Raw genomic sequence first — 16,149 nt, 5'->3', positions numbered from 1 at the left:
ATATCTTTAAGGCAATAGTTACCACCAAGGAACCTAGCAATCCGGTCATGCTGGGTTGGCTTCAGGCTGGGTAAATTCTAAGTACTCATGGGGAAGCTGCTCCTAACAAGCTATCTATAGGGGAAAAAAAATGAACCAAGTCATAAGCTCCGGATTGGTTTGGTATTCATTGGCTAGGATTTGCAGCTTGCCCTGTTTCCACAGACAGTTAGTACAGGTATACAGGAAGATCTGGTAAGAAGCTGCGAGTCTACCAGCCACAGAACTGTGTTTGAATGACTTACAGCTTTTAACTAGGAGCTAAAATTAATCATACAATATCATTCCATGATTTAGTCTTTAATACATACTATTAATTATTCTATATCGCCCCGTTAGATAAACAAATAATATTATCCCAACACTCGTCTCATTCTTCCCCCTAAGCATCAGTTTCAGGGAAGAGGAGACACAGGCGCCGTTCTGGAATCTATTGTATGAGCTTATTGCAATCTCTTGCCACTTGTTCAATACCGACTAAGTTATGCAAAAATGCAAAGACAAAATTCCCAATACTAATACTTGTCCATAACAGCAATGATGAAACAAATACTGTAGACAAAACATATATAATCATGGAGCATGCAATAGGCGTTCCAGTGCACAAGAAATGGCATAGAATGACTGGCGACTAGCAAGTCAGGTGCATGGATGCAATCTATGCATCTACGTACCAGACAATAAAGGATATTGTGGATTTGGCCCAGCCCTTAGACTTATAATTCAATGATACTATGAGAATTGCTAGCCCACTCACCCTTAGGCGATGGCTCTATATTGGGCCTCACTGCGGTGCTAGGTATGGGAATACTAAATGTTGGCAAAAGGAGATACTATCATCACACGAATAGGAACACTGGCCAATATACGAGTACGGCCCGTCGTCTCCCACGCCAACTGCGGCTGCGGGAACGGGAGTCGAGATATTTAAGAATAGATTAGGGGACTGAGGAGTGTCGACGGATCTTCTGTACTTAAGCGGGGATGACAATACAGCGTACAGCGCGGCTATCCTCTAAGAGGCAAGACTAACTGGAAGCGGAAAGTCAGAGTCATTACCTAGGCAGATTCCGAAACCGACATTGTCAGTGGGCCCTGACTGTGAATCATTATCGACCAATCAGAGGTTTTCCGCACAGCCTCGGATAGATGATCCAATGACTTCATCCAGGTCTGAAAAAACTATCCACCCTCCACTATCTACACCGTCTATTGCAGCAACTCCCCCAACCTTCCGCACTGCTACTGGGCTAGAATGCTGACGAGGTATCCAAGAATCAGAATCTGACCGTGTTTTACAACGGTTCACCTTGGTCAACTCAGAAAAGACTACTGCTTCCGTTCAGCCCAACGGGGAGATCGATCGTACTCGATCTCATCCCGGGCCCTGGAAGCACCGGCGATATGTCCAACAGTGCAAGTCCTCAAGCTACGTACGTCCCGGCAGTGAAGCCGGTCTCAAAATGTACCTTAATACAATCCAATCCCAGCAAACAAATCGCTAACAGAAGCCCGTCAGCCTCCAAAACCACCTTCCACTTCGGAGCCGGCCTCCTCTCCGGCCTCACATCCTCCATCCTCCTCCAACCAGCCGATCTCCTCAAAACCCGCGTCCAGCAATCCGCTCATCCCTCCTCCGTCTTCTCAACCGTAAAGACAATCCTGTCTTCACCTAACCCCGTCCGGAATCTCTGGCGCGGAACTCTCCCTTCCGCGCTCCGGACGGGCTTCGGCTCCGCGTTATACTTTACGTCGCTCAACGCGTTACGAACGAGCCTCGCTTCAACATCGCTCACCGAGTATGATGCAGATGTTAAGAAAATAGGAAACGGGTCTTCGGCGCTCCCCAAACTCTCCCACAGCGCAAACCTCGCCACCGGAGCCGCGGCGCGGGTCGCCGCGGGCTTCGTCATGATGCCCGTTACCGTCCTCAAAGTCCGGTACGAGTCGGACTACTACGCGTACCGGAGCTTATACTCCGCGGGCCGGGATATCGTGCGTACGGAGGGAGTAAGGGGTCTCTTCTCCGGATTTGGCGCAACGGCTGCCCGGGATGCGCCGTATGCGGGTCTCTATGTCCTCTTCTACGAGCAGTTGAAGCGGTACCTTTCAGCAACAACATCCAGCACAGAACTTTCGTCGTCGTCGTCTATAAACTTCGTCTCAGGGGGTCTAGCAGCTGGTCTGGCGACGGCAATCACGAACCCGTTCGATGCAGTTAAGACGCGGTTGCAGCTTATGCCGGGGAAGTACGGGAACATGATACGTGCTGTGCGGTTGATGGTCAGGGAAGACGGTATACGTAGTTTGTTTGGGGGGTTGGGGCTGAGGATTGGACGGAAGGCGCTCAGTTCGGCGCTTGCGTGGACGGTGTATGAGGAATTGATTCTGAGAGCGGAGATGAGGTGGGCGAGGGATGAGGCCGAGGCCAGATTGTAGAGATAACGGCACTATCTACTGCATCTATGTGATGTTGGGGTATGGTGTAATGTATTTTGGTATGTACTATAGGTGGATATCTGATGCGATGGGGTCTGGACGGAAACAAGAGCATCTATCGTCAAATCGTTTCATCATGTCTGTATCGTAGATAGTAAATTCAAATCGCAACTCATGACAACCACTGCAGACAATCAACCGAAGTACTCGAACCCCTCCGAGATTCGTAACCGAAGGAGCAGTGAATGACAAAGAAAAGCAAGTAAAAGCAAAGGATATAAAGGTCAGTAAGCGGAGTGAAGGACAAAATCAAACCAGAACAAAAACAAAACTTCCAGTCCATCAAATCCAATCTTAACCATGACATGTAGCTTGGATAGATGGCAACAGCGGATGAGCGCAATCAGGTGAAAATCCAAGACCTCCGACTGGGACTCTTTTTTCTAACGAGGTACATCTTATCTTTGTTTCGGTCGTTGACGCGGAGCTCAGTCAGGGTGCTGGAGGTCTGGGTAAGGATTTTACCATCGCGGATGCGGCGGGTGTGCTGGAAGAGCTCCTCCTGCAGGTCTTCGCTGATCCACGTCTTAATGATGAGGTAGTTGCCGTCAACCTGGAGTAGAATGAACGGTCAGTCTGGTTGTGCAGGTGGGTAGTGCTGATATAGATGTATAAAACTCACATCATCCCATGACCAGGGGAGTCTATATGTGTCTAGGGTTTCTGGGAGGAGATGTTTGCGATGGACCTGTTGCACGGTTAGAGGAGGGTAGAGTTATGATAGTGTTTAGGGCAGCGTACCTTGATCCAAGTAGACCTGCGTTGCTCAATGAGCTCGTCCTTCCTCTCCTCCTTCTTCTCTTCCTTTTTCTCTTCTTTCTTCTTCTCCTCCTTTTCCTTCTCTTTCTTTTCCTCCTTCTTCTCTTCTTTCTCCTTCTTCTCTTCCTTCTGATTCTTTTTCTTCATAAACTCCGCAAACTCGTCGGGCGTCATGCCGAACTCGAGCCGTAGGCGCTCTTTGAATTCCTTATCGCGCTTCTCCGCAGCCTCCCGCTCCGCAATCGCAGCCCGTTCCTGCGCAAGCTTCCACTCCTCAACAGCGGCAGCCTTCATCCGCGCCTCCTTAGCCTTTTTCTCCTGCTCAGCAAGGGCAATCCTCGCCTCCTCATCGCGGATCTCCTTCTTGATGCGTTCGCGCTCTTCCTCCTCATCAATTTTCTTCTGCAACTCCACCAGCCGCTCATGGCGCAGTTTCTTGCGCACCTCTTCCTGTTCCGCGGCTTCACGCTCCGCCTGCTCGAGCCTCTGCAGCCTATATTGACGCTCAGCCTTACGCTTCTCCTCCTCCAGACGTTCCTGCTCCTCAAACCTCTGGAGCCGTCGTAGTCTATCGCTGATATCGTCCTCATAGCGATCTTCCTCGTCTTTTACAATGCGGACCTCATGCTGCTCCCCGCGGTAGCGGGCCAGTTGCCGCTCCAGATGCTTAATCTCCTGCTGCTGGCGCAGGAGTTCGAGGTCCTGGCGCTGATCGTTCTTCTCCAGTAGCCGCTGGTCAATGACAAGGTCATAGTCACGGGCCGGGTGAAGGGGAGACGGATCGCGGGAGCGGGAGACGCTGGTTGTACTCGCGCGGGGCCGCGAACGGTGACGACGGCGGATGGCAACCTCATCGGGGTCATCCTCATAGGGCTCCAAGTAGGGGTCATCGAGGATATGGGAGGCGGATTCGCGGTGCTGCTTGCGGTTCTTGTTGGAGCTAGTATTGCGCGATTCGTTCTTGATGTCGACGATCACGGTCGACGGCTGCACGCGGTCAACTCGCTCGCGGTCCCGGTCGCGCTCACGGTCACGATCACGGTCTCGCTCTCGGTCTCGGTGCCGCTCGCGGTCGCGGCGGGCACCTGTCGAGGCGGACCGTTTGATGTGCACGTCTTCGTAGAGAGTGCCGTGCGGGCTCAAATAGGCGTTGCTGTGACTGGGGCCATAGCGAGTGCGGGAAATGGATCGTCTTCTAACGTGCCTGCGGGCTCCCTCCATCATGGAGAAGTCCGACTCTGAGAAGTCGTCGTCCGAGTCGGTGAGCGGGGTGCGGTGGGCGTATCGGCGCATTTTGCTTTGAAGAGATAACCACTGGATATATAAAGACTCCGACGACAAATGATAAATATAAGTTTTGTGGCAGATGGAACACGAGAGCTAATGCAAGGTAAGAACAGTCAGAGAGCAGATACAAGAGTGGTCGAGGGGCCAAAATGGCAGACGAGGGGCAGTGCGGCTGAACCGCCAGGCAACAGTGACCAGTCAGGTAGATGAATGTCACAGGAGATGAAACAGGCGATGAGAGGCAGCCCAGCGGACAGAGGACAGATGGGAAAAGGGGAAGAAAAGACGAGAGGAGGGGAGAAGACCGTCTGAGAGGGTGATGAATGGTATAGTGGGCGGCTCAGCTGGAGTGGGGGAAATCGGCGTCATTGGGCGCTTGGGCGGCGGCTGATCATCTGAAAGCCTGGATTGGATGACATCCCACTGCAGTAGTGACGATGATGACTATGCAGTGGCTGGGCTACCTATTATTATCATGGCGATAGGGCGGTAGATGAAACTTCTAGTATCTACTGAATTATTTGTCTATTTCTTTGGGTTTATCGTCGTCTCTGATCCGAGGAACATGGCGGCTCTTCCCGAGGACGTCCAAAAATCCAAACCTGGCTCAACAGGAGTATCAGACAAGAGCATTCTGGAGAGATTCCTGGTGGCAGCTGCATAGTGCAGGCTAGACGGCAACTTGCCGACCCCACTGACCTCAGCGGCTCAGCCTTGTCCCATTCCAGATTTGGGTAATTTTTGATTTCCAAGATTATTATAGCAATGGTTATCAAACCGGCGAAAGCCCGCTGTCGTACAGATTACAGACGACAGGACATCTGCACGTCCGTTCCAGAATGCAGATGCTTTGAGACGTCAAACATTTGTAGTTTGCTTTGCACGTTGCGGCTTTTCATTGTGGGCGCAGCTGCAAACTGTATTACTGTATTATCGAGTCGGTTATCTGCTCAGTACCGAAGAGCGAGGTCCGCCACTTAGGTACCAAAGCCCAAGGTACCCCGCTGTCAGAACCCAAAAGGTAAATTTGAAGGATCCAGAACTGGTATGTCATAACTGTCACGAATTTTGTTCCTGAAACCTACGTCCTAGAAATACCTCTTTGCAAGATAGTTGAAGATAGTTAATAGATTGATATTGATAAGCTTAGTGCCACGTTCCTGACATACTACACTCTGTACGTCGCAAGGTCGTTTCACACCGTAAGATTTCGGTACCCTACAGACTGATGCAAAAGGTCAATGCTAATAATAACGCCCTCCACCTCATGAAAGACCACCACAGATCAGGGATATACTCCGTATTTACAGTTCTATCTGCTTACCCGCACCAAGACATACCACCCACCAACTGCAGCGGCTAAATCAAAAATTACCACAAGCACCCAAAGTCATCACGTCATGCCGCCGTCGTAAGGACATAACTAATAGCTAGGTCAGCTGCGCCCGATAGTAATGGGATTGGTGGTGGTGGCAAGGACTCACGAAGTAATACTATCCATCCGCTCCGTCGTCAGCTTTAGACTGACCGTCAGCAACTCGCGCGCGACATCCGGCTCCTCCTCTTTAAGGGCCTTCCAATTCTCCGCATTAAGGCTCCACGTCACGCAGTCCTGCTCTGCCTTCACCGTGGCCGTCCGCCGCGTCTCGCTGAAGAATGGCAGCTCGCCGCACGGCCGTCCGGCGACAATGAGCTCAAAGTACCGGCCCTGCGGGAGATCGTACTCTGCGCGCAGCATTCCAGACTCGAGAAGATAGAATGCGTCGGGGACGTCGCCTTCTCGAAATAGAGTTGTACCCATTGCATAGGTCGTGCGGACGAAGTAAGGGCACGCAGCGAACCAGAAATCTTCGTTGCGCGAGGTTAGGCCTTGGAAGGTCTGGAGGAGGAGAGGGAGGGGTTGGCGCATCGCCGACCATGCTGCTGGGGGCAGGATTGCGCTTTCGTCTTCGCTGAGTGTCGTTGTGGCTGCGCGCTGGAGATATTGATGGCGCGGGGAGCCTACAAAGCCCTCGGCTAACTGAGAACGGTGCTGGATTGCTGGAACCTCGAGGTTCTGAGGAGCGGCCTTCCTCCTCAGCAACGCTTCTCGATGGCTGTAAAAGACATTGAGGTACTCATTCTCGCAGTACTCCAGTGCTGAATTCAAGTCCTCGAATATCCGCACAGTAAGCTCTGGTTCGAACAGTCCCACATTCTGGAGGCTCTTTCCGACATCGCCCTCCACGTCGAGCCCGGAGATCATCATCCGCACGTTCCTCTTCTTTAGGATTCGATTGATACGCGTAAACGCCTCCGCCGCCGAGAAGTCGACGCCATATACCCGAGAAAGGTCCAAGATGATGAACCTGATTGGAAGTCTACTGAATGCTTCATCTTCAATCAACCCTCGCATCGTGCTCTCCACATCCACAATCGTTCCGAAAAAGAGATAACCACCGAGCTTGAGGATCAAGGTCTGCTGCCCAGCCTCTTTCAGATATCGCTGTTGGATTGGGGGCCGACGAACTGTAGACCCAGCAACTTTGCCCGAGTACGTGGCGCGAATGGCAGACTTGCGCGATGTTTGAACAACGAAGCTCAAACACGCCAGAATAATGCCTACCAGGATACCCGCAACGAAATCCCAAACGCCCATAGTCGCAACAATAATGACAACCTAGAAAATCAGTTGCAAGCATATAAACTGCGCACTCTAACTTACCGTCAAATATTCGTGTCGGTGTAACTTCCCCCAGGTATCGACCAGCGCCTCTTCCATCAATTCAATCCCCAGTAGGAAAATCAAAGCCCCTACGACCATGACAGGGATGAACCCCACTATCACAGGTCCAACCAGCATAATGCCCGCAGTAGCTCCTGCAAGCATAACGCCAGCTAAGCGGGAGTTTCCGCCACTGTCGATGAAAAGCAGGCTATTGGTATATACGAGGTAATTCTATAACATGTTAGACTAAGATCCTCAGAAACTTGACCGCGGTATTACCTGGATACTACCAGCAAACCCTGAAAGGGCATTCGTCACACCGTGAGCTATCAACTCCCGGTCGACATTTAGGTTATCTTCGCCGGTGGAGATCCCCAGGGCCGGCACATTGATTGGAACATGCAGAATTCCGAAGAATGTGAGCGCAAACATTGCTGGAACGGTGTCGAGAAACGCGGGCCAGTGGACAGCTGAGAAGTCTAAACTAGTCAGACAGGATCCGACTTAGCAGTGGCAGTTGACTTACCATAGAGGGTATAAAAGTGGTACCAGGGATTTGATGATGAGGGGGCATCAAACACCCAGCCGCTGTTTCGCAAAGAATCCATGGGAATATGCGCAATGAATTTGACGATATAGAAACATAAGGCGACAACAATGAAATAAGCACCAACTAGATAGTTAGATCTGACGAAACGTTTGAGGACAAGAAGGCCAATCGCGAGCAACAGCGGCGTTACCCAGAGGGCCAGTGCAGCCAGGTTGAAAAGCTTCTGCATGGTAGGTATATCAAACTCAAAAGACCCAGGCAATCGAGCTGAGACTTCGAGACCAGTCAAAATAAGGAAGAAGCCTACACCCCCAATGCATCCGATAAGGATATGCCGGGGGAAGAACCCAATAAGCGAGCCTATCTTGCATGTCCCCATGAGGAAAAATACCAGGCCTGTAAGGATGGAGCTGAACGAGAATGCCAGGATCGTGGTGGCTATCACCGATTTCGGATTGTCTTGCCCAACGCGGTTTAGGATTGTAAACGCCATCTGGTGGAAGAATGGGACGACCTCAATCATCTCGCTTCCTATTCCCCCGCGAAATATCGAGCCCCCGCAGGAAAAGACAAGCTGAGCGATGATCGTACTCACGTAGAACATCGATATACCATCTGATCCTAGATGAGAGAAGATCGGCTCGCCCAACGGAAAGAGGATCATCCCGTATGAGAGAGCATCCAGAATGTTTAGCAGTAGACCAAGAAATACCGAGGGCAGCAGACTGAACGGACGGACAACGCCTTGCCGCCATACCGTTCGGCGATCCCACGACTTCGGATGAGCAAGTACCTGAAAGCACGTCGATACTGTCGTAAGAGCACTCGGAAGAGCCCTTTGAGTCTCCTTCGGAGCATACACTTGACTCTCAACATCACCCGTTGCCCCATAGTTCCTAGATGGTCTCGAAGGCGTCTTGGCCAGCAAAGATGTCCACTCCGTGCTCGTGTCCTCTTCTTCATCGGCATTGCCCGGAGCAGACGGCCCAGCTGGATGGGCATGCTCACCCTCCTCGTTTCGATCCCCGGTTCTCTCTCCCCCTTCTCTGCTGACGCTCGAAGACGGATCACGGATCAGAGCTGTCAAAACCGACGAGGCCCCAGAATGGACTGTCGGCGTATGTCCCATCTCCTGCATCCTATCTGGCCCTGACAGCGACAACGGCGCAACCGACTCGGCGGATCCATCCACAGCTCGAAATACCTCCATAGCTTGTGGTAGAGCCCTCGGTTCTCGGGTCAAAGCGAGGGAAGCCAACTCCGCAGTTTGTTCTCGAAGCCCGTGAGAGGAGTAGTGAGCCGGGTCTAGACTCGGTCAGTAACCGCTAGCTATCAAACATGACCAAAGGTTCTCAATAAGCGCGTACCGGAAGCATTATGGAAAGAGCGGTGATAGAATGACCGGCTCGGTGTCCTGTAACTCGTCCCTGTCCCTCCAGGTACTTGGGGTTCCGGCTCCGGAACGCGAGTAAAGCAACTAGGCCCAGTGAGCGTATCGATTGTGTCGGGAGCAACATTGTCATTTGATATTGGTGGAGGGTGGGAGGCTTGCGAGTCGGCGCGCTGCCGGCGCCCTAGAACGCCCATAGCTGTCTAGGCACGAATAGAAGAGGTGAGGGGTGTTGATTCGCAATCCAGGCTTCAATTGCGGTACCGTAGTAGTTGGGTTCCGAATCCACTCAAGCGGCAGCTGGGGGGATGACGCAAGACTTATGGCGATGGATGCAATTCGCAACGCCGGGGATATGCAGGCGACGACATGAGACGGGAGATTGATCAGGTTGGTTAGATGGAAGAGCTGAGCGGTGGTTGGCAGAGCGAGACTGAGAGTCTGGCAAAATAGTATGGGCGGTCCCAAGCTTTGATGGGTTTGCGCTTTTGCAGGCTGTTATCGGCGAATTGACTAAAAAGTCTTATCTGGGGAGGGTTCTGGATTCGGGTGGGCCCACTTGGTGCCTGTCCGTCGTTTTTAAGTCGGAGCTGGAATCGATAATGCATAAAATCAAGCGACAACCCGCTTGGCTTCAATGTGAGATACGAACGATAACTGCCGGTGCGCTACAATGTGTAGTATCTACTACAGATGACAAGCTCGTCGGAGATCAGCTAATCTGAGCCACAGTAGTGCGGAAATTAACGTCTGACCTGCTCGTGCTGCATTTTGACACCTCCACTTACTGGTATTTTGAGCAGCCAAGCTCTCCGCCCAGGTTAGTCATAGAAATCGATAGTTACCCGAGCCCGAACTCGTCTTACTCTTTTTATGTAAAACGACTATCAAACAAAAGGATATGCTAAAGATCGTCTGCGGCAGTAGTCTATTAACTACTGCACAATAGTACAGGCTAAGAACAAGGGTATCACAAAAATCACTTCCAACTCCAACAAAGCGTCGTAAGCATTGTGCTGCATCAAAGGCCATCAACTCAGCCGTTCCAGAAACCCCTGCGCAATGAGCCGTTCCACATCGCCATGTCGCACATAAAGCTGGCTGTTCTTCGTTAGGTTAATGACCCTGCAGCGAGACAGGTTAGCGACACATCTTGCCGACGCGAAAAAAACAAAGCCAGACGCAAGTCATCATGCAAACGCTGGAGAACATACCCATACTCCGTTTGGATCTCCCCCGCATCCTTCAGGACCCTCACGTCAATAAACAGATCCTTCGGCGGCTCCAAGCTCCCCGTAAGATCGATATCCGTCCACTGCCCCTTGTACGTAGCTAGCATGTCGCTGTACTCCCGGTAATACTCTTCCTCCTCGGGACTCAGCGAGCTTTCGTTCCCGCTAGTACCCTGCGCGCCTGTGCTCTCTGAGTTCTGCCCTCCCATTTGCCCTCCATCGTCTCCCCCCGCAGTCGCCTGCTGCTGCTCTAGCACATCAATTCCCTTCCAGCATAGCTCTTCGAGTTTCTCTGTGCGCACGCGGTGATAGGCAAGGAGGCAGCGCTTGTTGCGCCGGATGCAGAGATGGTCAACTAGCAGGGCGCAGGCGACGGCGGGTTCTTGAGATGGGTTGAAGGAGCCTTCAAATGGGGCCAGGAGGTGGGCGAGGTCGCGGTCCAGGTCGCGGACTTCGCGTGCGACGGTACGGACAAGCTCGGTTTGGTACGGTGGAAGGTGGGCGAGGGACTGGGTGCGTTTGGCGTGTTGGACCTAGAATGAAGTGAGCATATGACAAATGGTTGTTTCCTGGGTTTCCTTTTCCAGCCCCGAAGGTTGTTGGCATACCAGTTTATTGCCTAATTCTCCGTACATCATGTGCGACGGGACGATCGATCCTGTTCAAAGCGTGGTAGTCCGCGTTTCGTACGCGGTCAGGAGGAATGAGGGGCAGGTGAAGTTGGGAGTTATTTGAGAAGGCGGGAATCTCGTAGCGGTATATGGTATGCGGTCTAGATAGAATATTTGGTGGTTGTAAATGTGCGCGCGGTAGATGGATCTCTTTATCTTGACCTTATCGCGGTCACGGTGCACTTTTAAGGAGTCATCCACGTGATACTGGTAGATTTTCGCAGCGCTGGACATCGCGGCTCCTTTTACGCTCATCAATTCCTCAGATTCTTTCTGTCCCGTCCCTCGGCAGATATGTAGGATGCTCGATATTTGAGTGTTTTTGGCCATTTTCAACGGTATATTGATATGCTAAGGCCCTTACCATGTACCTTCTGGACTTCTGATTACTCAAATCAGTCGTCGAAAGTTCGCATAATCCGTACCTTGACCTACCAGAGAGGCTGGCAATCACTTCATCGATGTGGCTTTTAGGGAATTTACGTTTGAAGGAAATACGAGAGCCTTTAAAACAGGTTTCTAGTCTAAATGAGGGTGGAAGTACCATGCCCTAAACCGATATACCTCTATTGAAAATCCCTGGAACTTAGCCCCCAAGTGGCAAAGAAAACAGACCACCACCCGAATGCAAACACCGGGAAGAGTTAACCAAACAACTGATAAGAAGATATATTACCCTGAGAAAGAAATTGAAACACCAAACAATGTCTTCGGACGGGGAACAGACACACCCAAACAACCGTCATGCGAGATTCATTGTCGAGAAACTTGCCGTGAGTTGATTAGTCTTAGAGACAGATGGAAGGGAAGGAATGGAGAAAAAGAGAATCCTCCAATAGGTCCGTCCAGTTTGCCATTATATGATGGAGAAAGACGAAGCGTATCAGTACCCAGCGGGTTGGTTGAGCCAGTTATCGAAGTCACCGCCAGCGGGCTCGAGAGTCGCCCCGTGGCTTGAGTCCCATGTCTCGTGGCCGTCCATACCTGGTTGTATGGACGGCGCGCCAGCGTAAGGGTCCGAGCTAGGCTCCATGGAAGCCTCGAAAGGAGCATAAACATTGTTATTGCCCTCCTGCCACATCTGGTAGTGGGGATGCCCGTAGACTTGGGAACCACCCTCGGGGTGTATTGTGCTACCGGGGTAGTTCAGCAATGCGGGGTCGACTTGGCCGCCTTGAGGCTGAAGGAGGTCATGGTGGGCTGCTCCGGGCAGACCAGCCAGCGTTGTCGACGGAGCATAGTGCATATCTTCCGGGTTGGAGGCTGGCTGCATGAAGTGCGAAGGGTCGGATGTGAGCATCATTCCCACTGGTTGTCTGGCGGGATGGCTTGTGGGCCATAAAGATGGGAAGTAACCGTCCGTCGGCAGGCCATGGTTGCCCATGTCAGGAGGTGTTGGGTGCCCGCCATTCCACTTAGTGCCAAGCTCAGGAGTGCTGAACGTACTGTTCCGGCTGATATTACGCTGTGCTGGACTGCCCTCGGGCGTGAATTCGCCGCTGAAGGAATGGCTATCATCGAAGGTGGAACGCTTCTTCTTGTCTTTGGCCGGAGTGAATTTGTACCCGGGATATGCCTTCAGGTGGTTCCTCTTCTCAATCACCGCTAATCGTTCATACTTTGCCCGGATCTCTGGTGTTTCCTTGTTCCAACTGGCGCCTGATGCGGAGGAAACAACTTGGTGGTTTTGCTGTCTGAAGTACTCTTTAACCCGATTAGCGTACGCCGAGCGGTAGAGCATGAAGGAATTCATGGGCCTAGGGATTTTCCCGTCGTTCTTGGCTGTATCTGCAAGGCGTTCCTCAATTGGTCTGTTTACATGGCTCTCCATGTCTTTGAGGGGGACATGCGTCATGTCTTTCGTCAAAACACTCAGGGGTTCCGTCAGGACGAAACCTGATTCTGTATTGCTGCGGTTTTTTGCCCTACGTCGCTGTCTAGGAGACCTTAACACCCGTGCCCTTGAGGCGTGTTGTCTCCGCGCGGGTGACGGCCACCTGGCGGATGCTGCCGAATCAAGGCTCCCGGAAGCAAACCCGTCATCGGCCGGTGGCGTACTGAACCTAGCTCCGTTGTGCAGCACCTGTGCTTGACTTAGCTCCTGCCTAGAACATTCGGCGGTAGGTGAGAAGGGCCAAGTCCTTACCGGATGATGCAAGGATACATTTTGCGAATATTCAGCCGTCGGGGCATATCGCATGTTCTACGAGGCCGTGTTAGTTCATTATAGAGGATATAGGAGATCCTTGCTGCGCAAGCACTCACAATTGTCACTGAGCTCTGCTCGTTGAAAGATTCATCATGGCCTTGCCCGGCGTCTCCATAGGGCTCTTGAGTGTCGTATAACGGATACATATCACCGAATTGAGAAGCGTCAGAGGCGAAGTCGCCGTCGGTGGACTGAGGAGGAGTAGGCGGGTGGTTTTCAATCAGTCGCCGCTGCATGTTTTTGTGATGCAGTAAACTGGCTGGCGTTGTGATTGCCACCGAAGAGATAGAGATAGTCTTCTTCCTGGGCCAACTCTGATGGTAGAATTAACGTTGCTCCGGACCGGAATGGTAAAGCCGGAAGGCTGGGTCTGTCGACGACTAGACACAGAGGAAGCGGACGAAAGATGAAGCCGTCAAAGCCCCTTATGATGGACTGAGAGCAGAGATTCCGGCCAGAGCGGAAACCAGGTGAGACAGCAGCGGTCTTCTGTCGGCTGATAGCTAAGACAACAGACTCAGACCTCAGACAGATGGAACCAGAGACCTTGGACCGAGACTTTGAACCAATGCTGTCTGAATTGAAGAAGCGGATGTGAAGAGCGGGTAGATGAGGGATGTGGGAAGATGGAGGAAAAGGAGAGGAGGCAGTGGTGTGTTTGTTTGTGGAAGACGAGGAGGACAAGGAGGACGACGATGTTGATGGATCAAGGATGGAGAGATGCCGTTGAGAGGTAATGAAGTGAGAGTGCGAGCAGGAGCAGGAGATGAAGACAATAAGAGGGGAGAGACAGGAGAAGAATGGAGCGGGCTAGTGGTGCCTTATGAAAAAGCGGAGGAGGGAGGAAGGGTCTGCGATGTGTTCACGATTGCGTTGGATCGTGGGGGACGGTCGATGGAAGAGAGGTAAAGAGGTGGATATCTATCTGCTTTAAGACTGCAGTGAAGACCTGCGGCGTTCGTCCTTCTGTGAGCAGCAACCTGGGACACGCTAGTCTGGCTGCAACGCTGCTCTAGTGAGAACCAACAGCTTGGGACCAATTCTGATGGTTGCGATGGCTGGCGTTGATGGTCTTTGTCCCAGTCCAGTTAGTCGTTATCAGACTGATGGGCATAATGGGGAAAGCCTCTTTTCTTTTTTGTACCTCATCCTTTGGGAATTTATTTTCTCTCTTTTTTTTCACCTCTTTTATTTTTGTCCTGCCTTCCTTTTTCCTCCTTTTTTTGTGATTGGGCCGTTGGGACGTTAAATGTCTGGACGTCTTCCTAGATCGTGCCTCTACAATGGTGGTCAGTTTCACCAGCCGTTTCCCAGATTGACCCTGTCAGGGCTCTTCTTTGTACCAAATCTACTCAATCTCGTTCAGACCGCAGCACCCGCCTATGTTTCTAGAACTCTAGGGAGGGCGGACCCCTCAGGCTGCCAAATCCGGCACTGCTGATGCCCCTAACCGTAACTTGTACTCCTTTCGGTCTTAATTTAGGTGGACGGCTCGCATGAGGACAGGAAACAGGGTTGTCAATAAGTACCTAATAATAATATAATCCCCGGAGAGGCTGTGACAGCTTAATTTGGCGACATTCTGCCGCGGGGCGACTTTGGGTACTTAGGCCACTGGGCCAGTGGCCCTGGCTCTGGCTCTGGCGCTGGCGCTGTTCATATCGAAAGCAGGGCCTGGCGCGGACAGGGCCCACAGCGCCAGAGCCAGGAGGCCCAGAAAGGGCCTGGCCATAACAGGCGCTGGACCTATCACGACTCTCAGACCGAACTTCATCGACGCTAGTGGGGGGTAGGCGAGGGGATCTGAATCATTTTTGCATTAAACAGCCAGTATATCTCTTCTGTCCAAGAGACTAGAGCAGGATTAGGACTGGCCTGGGCAGACGAGTCCCTGAGTCGGGCGAGTGAGGACAAAAAACAGACGATCGGCTTCTGTTTTGGCCGTCAATTCTTGACTCCTGACTCCTGAGTCTGCATCAATATCTACCGTACCGAGCACCGCCGGAACGTACCTGGTACAACCGGTCAGCGGTCTACTGAACCAGTCTACTGAGTCACCGGCAGGACTGACAGTCCGGCAGCGGGGCACCCCAGACTTCCGACGGCAGCAACCTTGGGCATTTTCAACCCGACTTGCATCCACGTCCACGTTCTTGCTTGACGAGCATCGTCCAACCATGAGTCCATAAATGTTTCCACAAAAATTTCCACAAGAGAATCCAAAAGAGAATCCACAAGATGATCTATAAGATATGTCTATAAGGTTGTCTATAAGGTGTAGACGGAGTGTTTCCCCGTTCGCGACTGCTCCTAGCCTCCAGGGCCCTGTCAGCGGAGAAAATTGTGGAAATGTGAAAATCTGTGGAGCTCTGCGCGGATGGCGATCACCCTACCGTCCTAGGCACAGACTACAGTTCTCCACCACAAACGCCCAGACTGGCTTGACTGGCTTGACTGGCTTGAGATTCAGCACGTCGATCCCTAGAATCGGAGATGGAGGAGTTGCGATGATGTATTGGATTGATTAATAGAGTTTAATCCAGTCTACTGACTCGTGCCTTGCGACCGTGACAGCAGGAACATTACAGCCTAGGGGCGAAATGGCGGACCGCTCCCCATAAAAATTGGTTCGGGTGCGGACAGTCCTCATGTTTGATAGGAATCCAAACAGAAGAGTGCCCCTGGAATAGCATCGCAGTCATGAATTTTCGCTAACGAATTCGCAAGCAGCGGAATTGACCGTCGGCTGGGCCTGGACAGTCTGCGTGCCAGACATCGAAGCTGTTGTCTATGCAGCGGACAGAGT

The 16,149-nt window shown here is 51.9% G+C and overlaps 5 protein-coding genes across 5 annotated transcripts; 1 reads left to right on the top strand and 4 right to left on the bottom strand.

The window, feature by feature from the left end:
- Positions 1–1,238: 1,238 nt before the first annotated feature.
- BDW70DRAFT_140532 (putative mitochondrial carrier protein) lies at positions 1,239–2,530 on the top strand. The gene is made up of 2 exons (XM_073737635.1): positions 1,239–1,504; positions 1,559–2,530. Exons 1-2 carry the CDS (start codon positions 1,444–1,446, stop codon positions 2,476–2,478), a joined length of 981 nt encoding a protein of 326 aa, XP_073593887.1. The 5' UTR covers positions 1,239–1,443; the 3' UTR covers positions 2,479–2,530.
- Positions 2,531–2,679: 149 nt separating this feature from the next.
- Positions 2,680–4,939, bottom strand: BDW70DRAFT_87848 (uncharacterized protein). Its single transcript, XM_073745090.1, has 3 exons — positions 3,280–4,939; positions 3,161–3,226; positions 2,680–3,091 (listed from the first exon to the last, which is right to left on the bottom strand). Exons 1-3 carry the CDS (start codon positions 4,588–4,590, stop codon positions 2,882–2,884), a joined length of 1,587 nt encoding a protein of 528 aa, XP_073593886.1. The 5' UTR covers positions 4,591–4,939; the 3' UTR covers positions 2,680–2,881.
- A 784-nt stretch (positions 4,940–5,723) lies between these two features.
- Positions 5,724–9,846, bottom strand: BDW70DRAFT_140529 (sulfate transporter family protein). The gene is made up of 6 exons (XM_073737634.1): positions 9,209–9,846; positions 7,818–9,146; positions 7,571–7,770; positions 7,289–7,522; positions 6,069–7,243; positions 5,724–6,007 (listed from the first exon to the last, which is right to left on the bottom strand). Exons 1-6 carry the CDS (start codon positions 9,426–9,428, stop codon positions 5,983–5,985), a joined length of 3,183 nt encoding a protein of 1,060 aa, XP_073593885.1. The 5' UTR covers positions 9,429–9,846; the 3' UTR covers positions 5,724–5,982.
- Positions 9,847–9,894: 48 nt separating this feature from the next.
- Positions 9,895–11,334, bottom strand: BDW70DRAFT_140528 (DNA replication protein PSF1). Its single transcript, XM_073737633.1, has 4 exons — positions 11,072–11,334; positions 10,446–10,996; positions 10,159–10,356; positions 9,895–10,051 (listed from the first exon to the last, which is right to left on the bottom strand). Exons 1-3 carry the CDS (start codon positions 11,099–11,101, stop codon positions 10,263–10,265), a joined length of 675 nt encoding a protein of 224 aa, XP_073593884.1. The 5' UTR covers positions 11,102–11,334; the 3' UTR covers positions 9,895–10,051; positions 10,159–10,262.
- A 683-nt stretch (positions 11,335–12,017) lies between these two features.
- Positions 12,018–13,579, bottom strand: BDW70DRAFT_151956 (HMG-box domain-containing protein; the record flags this gene model as incomplete). The annotated part of the gene is made up of 2 exons (XM_073739368.1): positions 12,018–13,337; positions 13,400–13,579. 2 exons carry the CDS (start codon positions 13,577–13,579, stop codon positions 12,018–12,020), a joined length of 1,500 nt encoding a protein of 499 aa, XP_073593883.1.
- Between the last annotated feature and the right edge of the window lie 2,570 nt (positions 13,580–16,149).

Source organism: Aspergillus foveolatus (assembly GCF_047715535.1).
Source record: "Aspergillus foveolatus strain CBS 279.81 unplaced genomic scaffold BDW70scaffold_43, whole genome shotgun sequence".
NCBI classification, from domain to species: Eukaryota; Fungi; Ascomycota; class Eurotiomycetes; order Eurotiales; family Aspergillaceae; genus Aspergillus; species Aspergillus foveolatus.
This window is presented reverse-complemented; position numbering and strand designations above follow the sequence as displayed.